Consider the following 12,311-nt stretch of genomic DNA (forward strand, 5'->3'; position numbering starts at 1 on the left):
CCCAATGTGGACTGTTTGTTTGAGTTGATTCTCCAGGAGGCTCACAGCTCGCGGTACTCCATTCATCCGTGTGCCACGAAGATGTATCAGGACCTGAGGCAACATTATTGGTGGAGGAGGATGAAGAAAGACATAGTGGGGTATGTGGCTAGATGTCTAAATTGCCTGCAGGTGAAGTATGAGCATCAGCGACAGGGTGGTTTGCTTCAGAAGATAGAGATTCTGGAGTGAAAATAGGAGCAGATCACTATGGACTTTATTGTTGGACTCCCACGGACTCAGCGGAAGTTTGATGCAGTTTGGGTGATTGTGGACAGGCTGACCAAGTTAGCTCATTTCATTCTTGTGATGACTACCTATTCTTTCGAGCAGCTGGCTCGAATTTACATTCGTGATATTATCAGACTTCATGGCATACCGGTATCTATCATCTCTGACCGAGGCATGCAATTTATACCGTGGTTTTGGAGAGCTGTACAACAGGAGTTGGGTACTCAGGTGGAGTTGAGCACAACTTTTCACCCTCAGATGGACGGGCAGTCCGAGCACACTATTTACATTCTTGAGGATATGCTTTGTGCGTGTGTGATGGAGTTTGGAGGTTCTTGGGATTAGTTCTTGACACTTGCGGAGTTTGCCTACAACAATAGTTATCAGTCCAGCATTCCGATGGCACCGTATGAGGCTATGTATGGTAGGCGATGTCGGTCCCCAGTGGGTTGGTTTAGCCGGGAGAGGCCAGATTTTTGGGTACGGACTTGGTTCAGGATGCCTTGGAGAAGGTGAAGGTGATTCAGGACATACTTTACACAGCCCAGTCTAGACAGAAGATCTATGCGGACCGGAAGGTTTGCGATGTTGCATTTATGGTTGGAGAGCGGGTCTTGCTTCCGGTTTTGCCTATGAAGGGCGTTATGAGGTTCGGAAAGAGGGGCAAGCTTAGCCCAAGGTTTATTGGCCCCTTTGAGGTGTTGCGGCGAGTTGGGGAGGTTGCTTATGAGCTTGCCTTACCTCCCAGCCTAGCAGGAGTTCATCCGGTATTTCATGTTTCGATGCTCCGGAGGTATCACGACGTTCCGTCTCATATGTTGGATTTTAGCTCAGTCCAGTTGGACAAGGATCTACCCTATGTTGAGGAGCCAGTCTCTATTTTCGATAGGTAGGTTCGGAAGCTGAGGTCAAAGAACATTGCATCAGTAAAGGTTCAATGGCGGGGTCAGCCGGTCGAGGAGGCGACTTGGGAGACCGAGCCGGATATGCGCTGCCGTTATCCTCATCTTTTCACACCTTCAAGTATATCTCTATACTCGTTTGAGGACGAACGATTATTTTAAGAGGGGGAGGGTGTGACGACCTGGCCGGTCGTCTTGAGAGTTATAGCCCTAATCCCCTATTTAACTGCTTCCCCCGTATCTTTTTCTGCTATTGTGACTTGTCGGGAGGTTTCATTTTAATTTTTGGAAGTGTTTGGGACACTTAGTCCCTAAATGGAGGTTTAAGCCTTAGGATTTGGCACCGTAGTTTGAACTATGTGAAGATGACTCTGGAATGGAGTTCCGTTGGTTCCGTTAGCTCCGTTAGGTGATTTTGGACTTAGGGGCATGTCTGGATTGTGTTTTGGAGGTCCGTAGCTTATTTATGCTTGAATTGGCGAAAGTCGATTTTTTGGAGTTTTGTTCCGGTAGTGGAAATTTTGATATCGGGGTCGGAATCCGATTCCGGAAGTTGGAGTAGGTCCGTAATGTTGAATATGACTTGTGTACAAAATTTGGGGTCAATCAGACGTGGTTCGGTTGGTTTCGGCGTCGGTTGTCTAATTTTGAAGTTTCAAGTTCTTTAAGTTTGAATTGGAGGGTGATTCTTGATTTTTGCGTTGTTTGATGTGGTTTGAAGGCTTGACTAAGTTAGTATGGTGTTTAGGATTGGTTGGTATGTTTGGTTGAGGTCTCGGGGGCCTCGGGCGTGTTTCAGATGATCAAGGGGCCATTTTTGGACTTAGGGAGTTGGCATATTTTCTGGTGTTATTGCAGACATTTTTTCTTCATCGCGTTCGCAAGGGAGATCTCGCGATCGCGTAGGCCATCTGAGATGTTAGCTAAAATTGCTCTTCGCGTTTGCAAAGATAAAGACACGATCATGTAAGGTTAGCAGGTAGTGCACCGCGAACGCGTGCGCTAGGTCGCGTTCGCGAAGAAGTGAGGCAGCAGTGGAGTTTGAGTGTTACTCTTCGAGGTAGCGTGAGGACAATTGCGATCGCGTAGGTGTGAGCAGCTAGTGCATCGCGTTCGCGTGAGTTGTTACGCGTTCGCGTTGAGTAAATTTCTGAGGGAGCAAAGTTGTTCTTCGCGATCACGAGGCCTTTTCCGCGATCGCGATTAAGGAACCACTGGGCAGAATTTAAAGTTCAAAAAATGAGGGTTTAAGTTCATATCACAAAATTTGATTGAGAGCTCAGTAGAAGGCAAAATTTGGAGAGATTTTCAGAGGAAGTTATTGGGTAATGATTCCTAACTCCTTTATGATTAAATCCCACTAATCTATGCTTGATTTCATCATTTAATTTCAGATTTGGGGTGGAAATAGGGGAAAAATTGAGAAAAGTTCTTAGACCGAATTTTGGAATTTTGATCGAGATTTTGGTATCGGATTTGAGTGAATTTGGTATGGTTAGACTCGTGAGTGAATGGGTGTTCATAATTTGTGACTTTTACCCGATTATGAGACGTGGGCTCGAGGAGGCTTTTTGGGTGTTTTTCTAATTTCTTACCTTAGCTTTGATATCGTTATCTAGATTAGTTTCTTGTAGCTATATTTATGTTATGTAATTGGGTTTGGCTAGATTTGAGCCATTCAGAGTCGGATATTCGTGGAAAGAGCATTGTGACAGATTGATTTGAGCTTGGTTCGAGGTAAGTGGCTTACCTAACCTTGCGTGGGGGAACTCCCCTTAGGATTTTGGTACTGCAATTTGATATGTGAGTGCCGTGTACGTGAGGTGACGAGTACGTACACGGGCGATTTATTGTAAAACTCCATTTTTCACTAAGTCATAACTTGTTTTTTTCTCCTTATTTGAAACACACTAGCATATGTAACTATACTGTTTAGACTATAATAGCATGCCTACTTGTTTAACTGCCTATTTGAACTCTGTGCAGCATGTTTAGTGAAGTTCCTGCTTTCCTTGACTTGAACTTAGTCTAAACGGTAGGATTTCTTGCTGTAATTATTATTTCGTTTGGTTGCGCTGCATATTTACTTTGGGACTACGAAACGGTATTCCGAGAGATCCCCCTGTACTGCATATTTATTTTGGGACTACGGAACAGTATTCTGGGAGATCCCCCTGCACATTTATGTTTGGGACTATGAGATGGTATCTTGGGAGATCCCTTGTTGTTATCACTGTGTTCTGAGCTGTTGTCTTTCATTGATTCTATTCCTGTTAGATTTTTGTATTTATTTTCCCGCGATATTTCATTCTGTCTTATTACATTATATTTATACTAGTAAGGCCCTGATCTGATCTCGTCACTACTCGACCGAGGTTAGGCTTGACACTTACTGGGTGCCATTGTGGTGTACTCACGCCATTTCCTGTATATGTTTTCTTGTGCAGATCCAGGTTCATCTTACCAGCCTCATCACTAGTTGCAGTCATTGCTATTGGAGACTTCAAGGTACATCTCCTCGCGCCCGCAGATCTTCGGAGTCCCCCTCTATCCCCCTATGTTCATTTTGCCTTCTTTCTGTAGAAATGATATATAGAACGGTTAAGACTTCTCAGTAGCTTGTGACTTACAGTATTCTGGGTTTTGGGAAATTGTTTTGTACATTTTTACAGGTGTTAATTGTATATGTCGAGTGGCATTCAGTTGCTTATTAGATATTTGTTACTGTTAGTAGTAAATGTTCATGTTTTAGTTTCACTTCCGCAAAAGTGTTAGGCTTACCTAGTCGTATAGAATAGGTGCCATCACGACAGTTCACAGAGGGAGAAATTGGGTCGTGACAAGCAATTTGAGAGATTTCTGGATATGCTGAAACATGTTAATGTAAATTTTCCATTAACATAAGTGCTCTCCCAAATGCCAGTTTATGCCAAATTATTGAAGGAGATCCTGACAAAGAAGAGGAAGATAGAAGAGACCTCACTTGTCAAGCTCATAGAGCATTGTAGTGTGATATTGCAATACAAACTCCCATAAAAGTGTGGAGATCCAGGTAGTTTTACTATACCTTGCTCTTTAGGCTCTATTAATTTTGATAAATCATTATGTGATTCTGGTGCCTTAATTAACTTAATGCCTCTATCTATTTATAGGAAACTGGAGAAGGAGATTGGAGAGATAAGGTCAGTGCCAATATCTTTGCAGCTGGTAGACCAAACGACTTTGATACCCGAGGGGATAGTGGAAGATATCTTAGTTCGGGTAGATAAGTTCGTATTTCCTGTAAATTTTATAGTAGTGAATATGGAGGAGAACAAGGAGGTCCCCCTCATCTTAGGAAGATCATTCTTAGCAACGGGTAGAGAAATATTAGATATGCACGAGAGAAAGCTCATGCTTAGAGTGGGTGAGGAGACTGTAACTTTCGAGATGAATGTAGAAACGGGGGTGAAAAAGGAGAAGCCAACTGCAAGTGTTAAGTGGAAAGTGAAGGGTTCAAAAGAGAAGGCTGCGGCGAGTGAGAAAGATAAGTGTGGGGTGCACCCCAAGAAGGCGGAGAAGAAGCTATTTGCATGGATGTGCGCATTAGTTCAAAGGCGAGGAATGGATCCCGACTTCGACTCAGATCCCGACTAGATATTCAGGGAAGTTTTTTTTACCTTATGCTTTTTAATTGTGTGTCATGGGGACATGCCACAACCTAAAGTGTGGGGTGGGGGTAATTTTATGTTGTATGTATGTGTGTTAGTTTTGGTAGTTAAAGATAGAAAAAAATTGAAAAAACATAAATTTTTTACGGGTTTATTGAGGGATTAAAGTTGAAAGAAAAAGACACAAAGATTTTCTTTTGTTAGGTAGTGTATTAATTCCCTCTTGGTTTTTCTTTATGTCGCGGTTCTTTTCCAAGGTTTTTTTTAATCGGGTATAGTTAGTTTTTATTTTTTTTAGTAGTAGGAAACCTTGTGCTATGAATTGAATGGAAGGTAATATCTCTTGACTTTATTATGCCTTGAGAATAGTGAGTGCTTTTGTGTGACGCTTAGGATCAGTTTTTGACTCTTGTATAAGTACCTTAAATTGTATGATCTTAACTTTGCTTAACTGCTTTGACTAGAGTATCTTGATGAGTCCGATCTTGAGTGAGATATGTGCCAAGTGGGTGTGAAGTTTTGTGTTATTTTGTGCATTGCATTTGATGTCTAGAACTTGCCCCGTGTGTTTGCAAAGCAAAATAGTCATTTTGTTCAGTCTTGGAAGTGATATAGGCATTTTTTTATTGAGCCAGTTATATGATTTTACCCACGTAATTGTTATGTATCGTAGTTAACCCCTTTGAGCCTGTAATTTTGTTTCTCTGGCAACTACATTACAAGCCTTACCCATTTGTTCGAATTAACCATCTATTTGAACCTTGTACTTCTCGTGAGCACTTGAATTTGATATGAACTTTGTAAAAGTTGAAGTGTGGGGTGGTTGGTTTGGCTTTTGAGTGGAACTATTGAAATACGGAGAAAGGTGCAATGTTTTGAAAAAGTAAGAGCCACTTGAATTGAATAAGAAAAGAATTTGAAAAAAATAGTTGTATTGTGAAGAAAAAAATATTCCTTGATAGTGGTAACTCTTGATATATTTGTGCTAAAAGAAGTAGGGAGTTAATGTATATTGTTGTGAAGGTGGAGTTATGGTTTGGCATAAGTGTGGGGTTTTGAATTGTTAATGTATATGTATTAAAGTGCTTAGGGAGGTGTAGTCACTCTTATATCCAAATGTATCCTACCCATCCCACAGCCTACATTACAACCAAATGAAGTCCTACTTGATCATTGACTGAATGAGCTCAATTAGTAGAGTAGTACACTACGGGCAAGCCTATGGTGTATCTTTTGTGGCATATGAATGTTGTTTCTGAGAGTGAGCAAATTCTTTCTAATGTCATTGACCTCTGTGTTAGAGTAAGTGAGCGGGTTATAAATAATACATGGTGCTTTTGAGTCAAATCTTGAGGCGAGGATGTTACGTTAGATTGCTTAATCTGTTTTAAATATTCTTGGTGTGATGAGTTATGAAAGTTGTTTAAAAAGGTCGTGTCTATGTGAAGTGTAGTTTGATTGCTCGAGGACGAGCAGTGGTTTAAGTGTGGGGTATTAATGGTAGGCTATAATCTCATATTTTAGTCGCTTATTGCACTCCAATTTACTGCACTCTATTCGTTTTGAGCTTTAATTGATAGTGTTTTGAACTTATTGTGTGTTTTATTCCTTGTAGGGTGATTCCGAGCTATGTAGATGTTATGGAATGAATTTGAGTGATTTGGAGCTATGAAGTTTGAGTAAAAGCCCAAGGGATTAAGCCGGGATCGTGTTCAGGGGTCGAGAACTACATCTGGATATCAAAAAGCAAGAAAAGGTCCGTACTATGAGAAAACCCCACTGCCGCGGCGCGTGGGGTGAAGCGTAGTGCGGCGCATGGGGCTGTGTATGGTGCGCCGCACGTGTATAATTTCCCGCTGCCTGTCAGAAACAACTCTCTGGATTTCCCCACTAATGCCCTGCATGGCGCGTAGCCCATGCGGCACGCCTGTGCTATTTTTACAGATTAATTTTCCTATTTCGGCTAGGAGAAGGTGATTTAGTCTGAGCCCGACCCTACTTGGTATAAATACATGGAAAACATTATTTTCCGGTTTTGTTTGACATATTGGAGACCTAAGGAGGCTAAGGAGGAGTTGGAGAAGCAAAAGCACAAGGAGTTTAACATTCAATCCTCACTCAAGACTCGAGTTTGGATCGTTTTATGTTTTCCTTTACTTTAAACATATTTATGATTAATTGCTTCATATTTATGGAGTTGTTCCCTTTAGGGTTTGATGGATTTGGTGTATTGATATTTGTTTGTGGATTATAACTCTAGTTTTATGTATTGAAGCATTTTTGGATGATTTAACTATTGCATCTATATTCACTAGTTCATGTAGTCGAGAGAGGCATAACTTGTGATATTTTTGCATTATATTGTTGGTTGAGTTCATTAATTCTTCTTAGTAATCGAGAGAGGCTAGTTGAATCATTGATTAAACCTAGTTATGAGGATAATCGAGAGAGGTTCTCCTAAAGACCAATCCACTACGCATTCTTGCATGTCTTCACTTGCTTAAATTGGTTCATCTTGTGAGGTTGAGACTTAATCGAGAGAGGAGTTTCTACTAAACGTTTGAACTAATAATTGAGTGAATTCAAGAGACACACTTAAATATTAGAAGTGAATTATCTAGAGTTAGATCCCAAATAATTATCTTGCATCTATCCTATCAACCCCTATTTTCTCCCACCGATAACTTCCTTGCTTACCTTTGTTTTGTTTGTCATTAGTCAATAGCTTTAGATTCTTATTTAAGTTTAGTTATTCATCATATAAATCTCAATTGTTGATTCTCCTAGATAGCAATCAAGCTAGAAACTATGAAAATACTGTTTAAATCCTATCCCAGTGGATACAATATTATACTATACTATCTTTGACTAGCGAGCATAATTAATTTGGTGTTTTGCGCCCGTCAATGCCACCCAAGAAACTCGTGATCAATGAAGAAGTAGAGGAGTTCTTTAAGAAAATGAAAACTTCAGAGTACTCGATAGTCGACCAACTCCGGAAGACTCACTCTCAGATCTCACTTCTATCTCTTTTGTTGAGTTCGGATGAACACCAAAAAGTGCTCCTCGAAACTTTGAATAAAGCGTATGTCACAGTTGAAACTACTGTTGCACAAATGGACAGGATGGACGAGAGGTTTTTCGAGGTCAATAAGATCTTATTTAACCGTGATGATTTGCCTGCAGAGGGAGCTGGCCACAACAAAGTCCTCCCCCTGACTGTTAAATGTGAGGCCTACTATGTGAAAAGGGTGGTGCTGGATAGTGGGTCTGGAGTAGATATTTGTCCCCTCTTAGCACTCCAGAGGATGGAAATCGGTACAGAAAGAATTCGAGCCAACAATGTCTGTGTACGAGCTTTCGATGGTGTTAAGAGGGATACAATCGGAGAAATTGATCTAGTCTTAACTATTGACCCTGTGGACTATGAGGTGACCTTCCAAGTCTTGGACATGGAAACCTCGTACAATTTCCTTCTCGGCAGACCATGGATTCATGCCGCCGGAGCTGTTCCGTCCATTCTCCAACAAATGGTCAAGTTTGAGTGTGACAATTAAGAAATCGTTGTCCATGGAGAAGACGAGCAATCTATTTACCGAGACCCCTCAGTCTCGTGTCTTGAAGCCAGGGAGGGCAGTGAGCACATCGTGCATCAAGCTTTTGAAATTTTGGTTGCTGACCAGTTTGAAGAGGAGCCCTCACTACCTCAACCTTGTTTGTCTATTGCTTCAATTATGGTTGCCACCCAAATTATCAAAAATGGGTACAAGCCCGGAAAGGGGCTCGGGGCATCCCTGCAGGGCATTACTAAGCTAATTTCCGCGGTCGTGACTGAGAAGCCTTTTGGTTTGGGTTTCTGAGCTACACCGAATGACAGAATATGGGCTGGCAAACACAAAGAAAATGGGTGGGTCCTGTCATAGCCCATCCCACATCTCTCCCGATCATTTGTCATACAAAAGTATGTGGAGGAAAACAAAGAGGCATTCACGGCCGAAGAGATAGATGATATCTGCGGAGCTCTGAAACTAATGCTATATGAGTCCAACATGGTCCAGCCAGGGGAAGGCACGAGCCGGGCCGAGGTGCAGTATATGGGACTAGATTTCAAACTCCAAAACTGGGAGGCTACCCCATTCCCCGTTAGGCGGGAATCCCGGTAGTTCAGTCTTGCTATCTTTTCTACATTACGGGTTATTTCAAGGTGTAACTCGAATGTTTTTACTTTATTTACATTCTGATATAAACCCTTCTATCTTTTAATTCAATGAAATGAAATCAAGATTTCATCATTCATAGATGTCTCTTTTTCTTTTTTTTGATTTTGCTATTTTTATTATCTTTTTCTTTTCAGTTCTAATAATGCGTACTTTAATTACATGACATGCTTGTGAATTTCATGCTCAGATCCTAAAATGTTTTCTGACTTTGAAATAATGAATCAAGATGCGGAATATGACGAAGATGAGGCTTTTAGGAAAATAAATCTAGAATTGGAACAATTTGAGAATAAGCCTAAGCCAAACTTAAATGTAAGTGGGCCAGCTAATTTGGGTAATTCAAAAGAGGTCCGAGAAACCAAGATAAGCATTCACGCTGATGAGAGAACTAGAAATGCTTTGATCCAACTGCTGTTTGAATTTAAAGACGTATTTGCTTAGTCTTATGGTGATATGCCATGGCTGAGTGTTGATTGGTGGTACATAAATTTCCTACCTATCCTGGTTATTCGCCTATCCAACAAAAGCAGAGAAAGTTCAAAACCGATATCAGTGATAAGATCAAGGAAGAAGTCACAAAATAATTGAAATCTGGTGTGATCCAAGTGGTCCGATACACAACATGGATAGCTAATGTGGTTCCGGTGAGAAAGAAATACGAAAAAACCCGAGTTTGTGTTGATTATCGAGATTTGAACAAGGCGAGTCCCAAGGACAACTTTCCATTACCAAATATCCACATTCTTGTTGACAATTGTGCTAAATACAAGATACTGTCTTTCGTGGATTGTTATGCTAGTTATCACCATGTTCTAATGGATGAGGAGGATGCAGTAAAGACCGCTTTCACAATACCCTGGGGCACTTACTGTTATAGGGTCATGCCGTTGGGTCTGAAAAATGCCGGGGCAACCTATATGAGGGTTATGACTGCCATCTTCCATGACATGATACATCAAGAGATTGAGGTGTATGTGGATGATGTGATCATTAAACCTATAATGCAAGAAGACCATGTGCGAGATCTGAGGAAATTCTTTGAGAGGTTGCACAAGTATGATTTGAAGTTAAACACAACTAAATGTGCATTCGGAGTTCCGTCTGGGAAGCTTTTGGGGTTTATAGTCAGTGGGAGGGGTATCGAATTAGACCCGATAAAGATAAAGTCTATTCAGGATTTTCCACCTCCGAAGAGCAAGAAAGAGGTCATGAGTCTGTTAGGGAGATTGAATTACATCAGCAGATTCATCGCTCAACTTACCAAATCAAAGAATATCTGTCAAATCCGCTGATATTGGTTCTGCCCGAACTAGGAAGACCTTTGTTCTTGTATTTGACAGTCCTGGAAAATTCTTTCGGCTGTGTCCTGGGGAAACACGATGTAACCGGGAAAAGAGAATAAGCCATATATTATCTGAGCAAGAAGTTCACCAGTTATGAAGTCAAGTACACTTTGTTGGAAAGAACCTGTTGCGCCCTAACTTGGACATTACTTGTTAGCTTACACAACATATCTCATAACAAGGATGGATCCTTTCAATTATATATTCCAGAAGCCGATGCCTACCGAAAGATTAGAAAAGTGGCAGATCCTACTCACCGAGTATGACATTTTCTATGTCACTCGCACAACAATGAAAGCTCAAGCCTTGGTGGATCGTCTAGCTGAGAACCCAGTTGACGATGAGTACTAACCCTTAAGCACTTACTTACTGACAAGGAAGCAAACTCAGTTGAAGTGATTCCAAAGAATATCAATACCTGGAAAATGTTCTTTGATGGGGTTTTAAACACAAAAGGCGTAGGGATTAGGGCAATTCTGATCTCGCCTATAGGTCAACACTATCCGGCCCCGACCCGACTTTAGTTTTTTTGCACAAACAACACTGCCGAGTATGAAGCCTACATCATGTTCATGAACATGGCGGCTGATCTGGATGTACATGAGTTATTAATAATGAGAGACTCTGATTTAATTATTTGGAAAACCCAAGGCGAGTGGGAAATTCGGGACGTCAAGCTTTGAAACATGTGGAAGATCTCAGTAAACGGTTTAAGTCCATCAAGCAAGTATATTCCTCGATTCCACAATGAGCTAGCGATGCGCTAGCTACTTTGGCCTCAATGCTGCCGTACCCGGGTAATGCTCATATTGATCCGTTGAAAATCCAAGTTCGAGAAAGGCAGGATTATTTTAACTCAATTGAAATAGAGCTAGATGGAGCCATGGTATCATGATATCAAAAGGTTCTTAAAAACAAAAGAATATCACTAGCAAGCCAGTGGGGATGAAAAAAGAACTATCAGAAGGCTTACAAGCAGTTTTTTTTAAGTAGGGAAATTCTGTACAAAAGAACCCCAGATCTAAATTTGTTGAGATGTGTAGATTCTCGAGAAGCTGATAGGATCATGAACGAAGTGCATTCAGGAGTATGTGGGCCCCACATGAACGGGTATGTACTTGCAAAGAAAATCCTCCGGGCGGGTTATTATTGGATGACCATGGAAAATGATTGTTTTAGTTTTGTGCGGAAATCCCACCAGTGTCAAATACACAGTGACTTGATTCATTCACCGCCTTTGGAGTTGCACCCTATGTCAGCGCCTTGGCTGTTCGTTGCCTGGGGCATGGATGTTAATGGTCGAATCGAGCTGAATGCTTCAAATGGGCACCGATTCATCTTGGATGCCATTGATTATTTCACAAAGTGGGTTGAAGCAGTCACTTTCAAAGCCGTCACTAAGAAAGCAGTGGTGGACTTCGTGCATTCCAACATTATTTGTCCTTTTGTTATTCCTAAAACTATTATTACGGATAATGCTGCAAATTTGAACAGCCACTTGATAAGGTATGCGGACAATTTAAAATTATGCATCGTAATTCTACCTCTTATTGTCCTAAAGCTAATGGCGACGATGAAGCTGCAAACAAGAACATTAAGAAGATCCTCAGGAAAATGGTTCAGGGTTCCAAACAATAGCATGAAAAGTTGCCTTTTGCACTATTGGGATATCGCACAACCGTGCACACATTAGTTGGGGCCACTCCCTACTTATTGGTTTATGGCACTAAAGTCGTAATACCTGCAAAAGTCGAGATTCCCTCTCTTTGGATCATAGTTGAAGCTGAGATTGAGGATGATGAATGGGTCAAAACCCGGTTGGAATAATTGACTATGATTGATGAAAAGCGATTGGCCATAGTCTGCCACGGGCAGTTGTACGAACAAAGAATGGCCCGTGCCTACAACAAGAAAGTGCGTCCTAGG

At 41.2% G+C, this 12,311-nt stretch overlaps 2 protein-coding genes across 2 annotated transcripts; both read left to right on the forward strand.

The window, feature by feature from the left end:
• The first annotated feature begins 3,857 nt into the window (after positions 1-3,857).
• On the forward strand, positions 3,858-4,808 carry LOC138902713 (uncharacterized). Its single transcript, XM_070190605.1, has 3 exons — positions 3,858-3,898; positions 4,096-4,176; positions 4,325-4,808. The coding sequence occupies exons 1-3, from the start codon at positions 3,858-3,860 to the stop codon at positions 4,806-4,808; spliced, it is 606 nt and encodes a 201-aa protein (XP_070046706.1).
• Positions 4,809-11,544: 6,736 nt separating this feature from the next.
• Positions 11,545-12,023, forward strand: LOC138902714 (uncharacterized). The gene is made up of 2 exons (XM_070190606.1): positions 11,545-11,796; positions 11,880-12,023. Exons 1-2 carry the CDS (start codon positions 11,545-11,547, stop codon positions 12,021-12,023), a joined length of 396 nt encoding a protein of 131 aa, XP_070046707.1.
• The last annotated feature ends 288 nt before the right edge of the window (positions 12,024-12,311 follow it).

Source organism: Nicotiana tomentosiformis, chromosome 12, assembly GCF_000390325.3.
Source record: "Nicotiana tomentosiformis chromosome 12, ASM39032v3, whole genome shotgun sequence".
NCBI lineage: Eukaryota > Viridiplantae > Streptophyta > Magnoliopsida > Solanales > Solanaceae > Nicotiana > Nicotiana tomentosiformis.

Excerpts from the sequence above, each read along its gene's own strand:
- LOC138902714 (XM_070190606.1), top strand. The coding sequence starts at position 11,545 with ATGGAAAATGATTGTTTTAGTTTTGTGCGGAAATCCCACCAGTGTCAA. Across the intron at positions 11,797-11,879 it reads CCGTCACTAAGAAAGCAGTG|CCACTTGATAAGGTATGCGG; the intron begins GTGGACTTCGTG and ends AAATTTGAACAG.
- LOC138902713 (XM_070190605.1), top strand. The coding sequence starts at position 3,858 with ATGTCGAGTGGCATTCAGTTGCTTATTAGATATTTGTTACT. Across the intron at positions 3,899-4,095 it reads CTTATTAGATATTTGTTACT|TTTATGCCAAATTATTGAAG; the intron begins GTTAGTAGTAAA and ends CCCAAATGCCAG. Across the intron at positions 4,177-4,324 it reads TGTCAAGCTCATAGAGCATT|GAAACTGGAGAAGGAGATTG; the intron begins GTAGTGTGATAT and ends ATCTATTTATAG.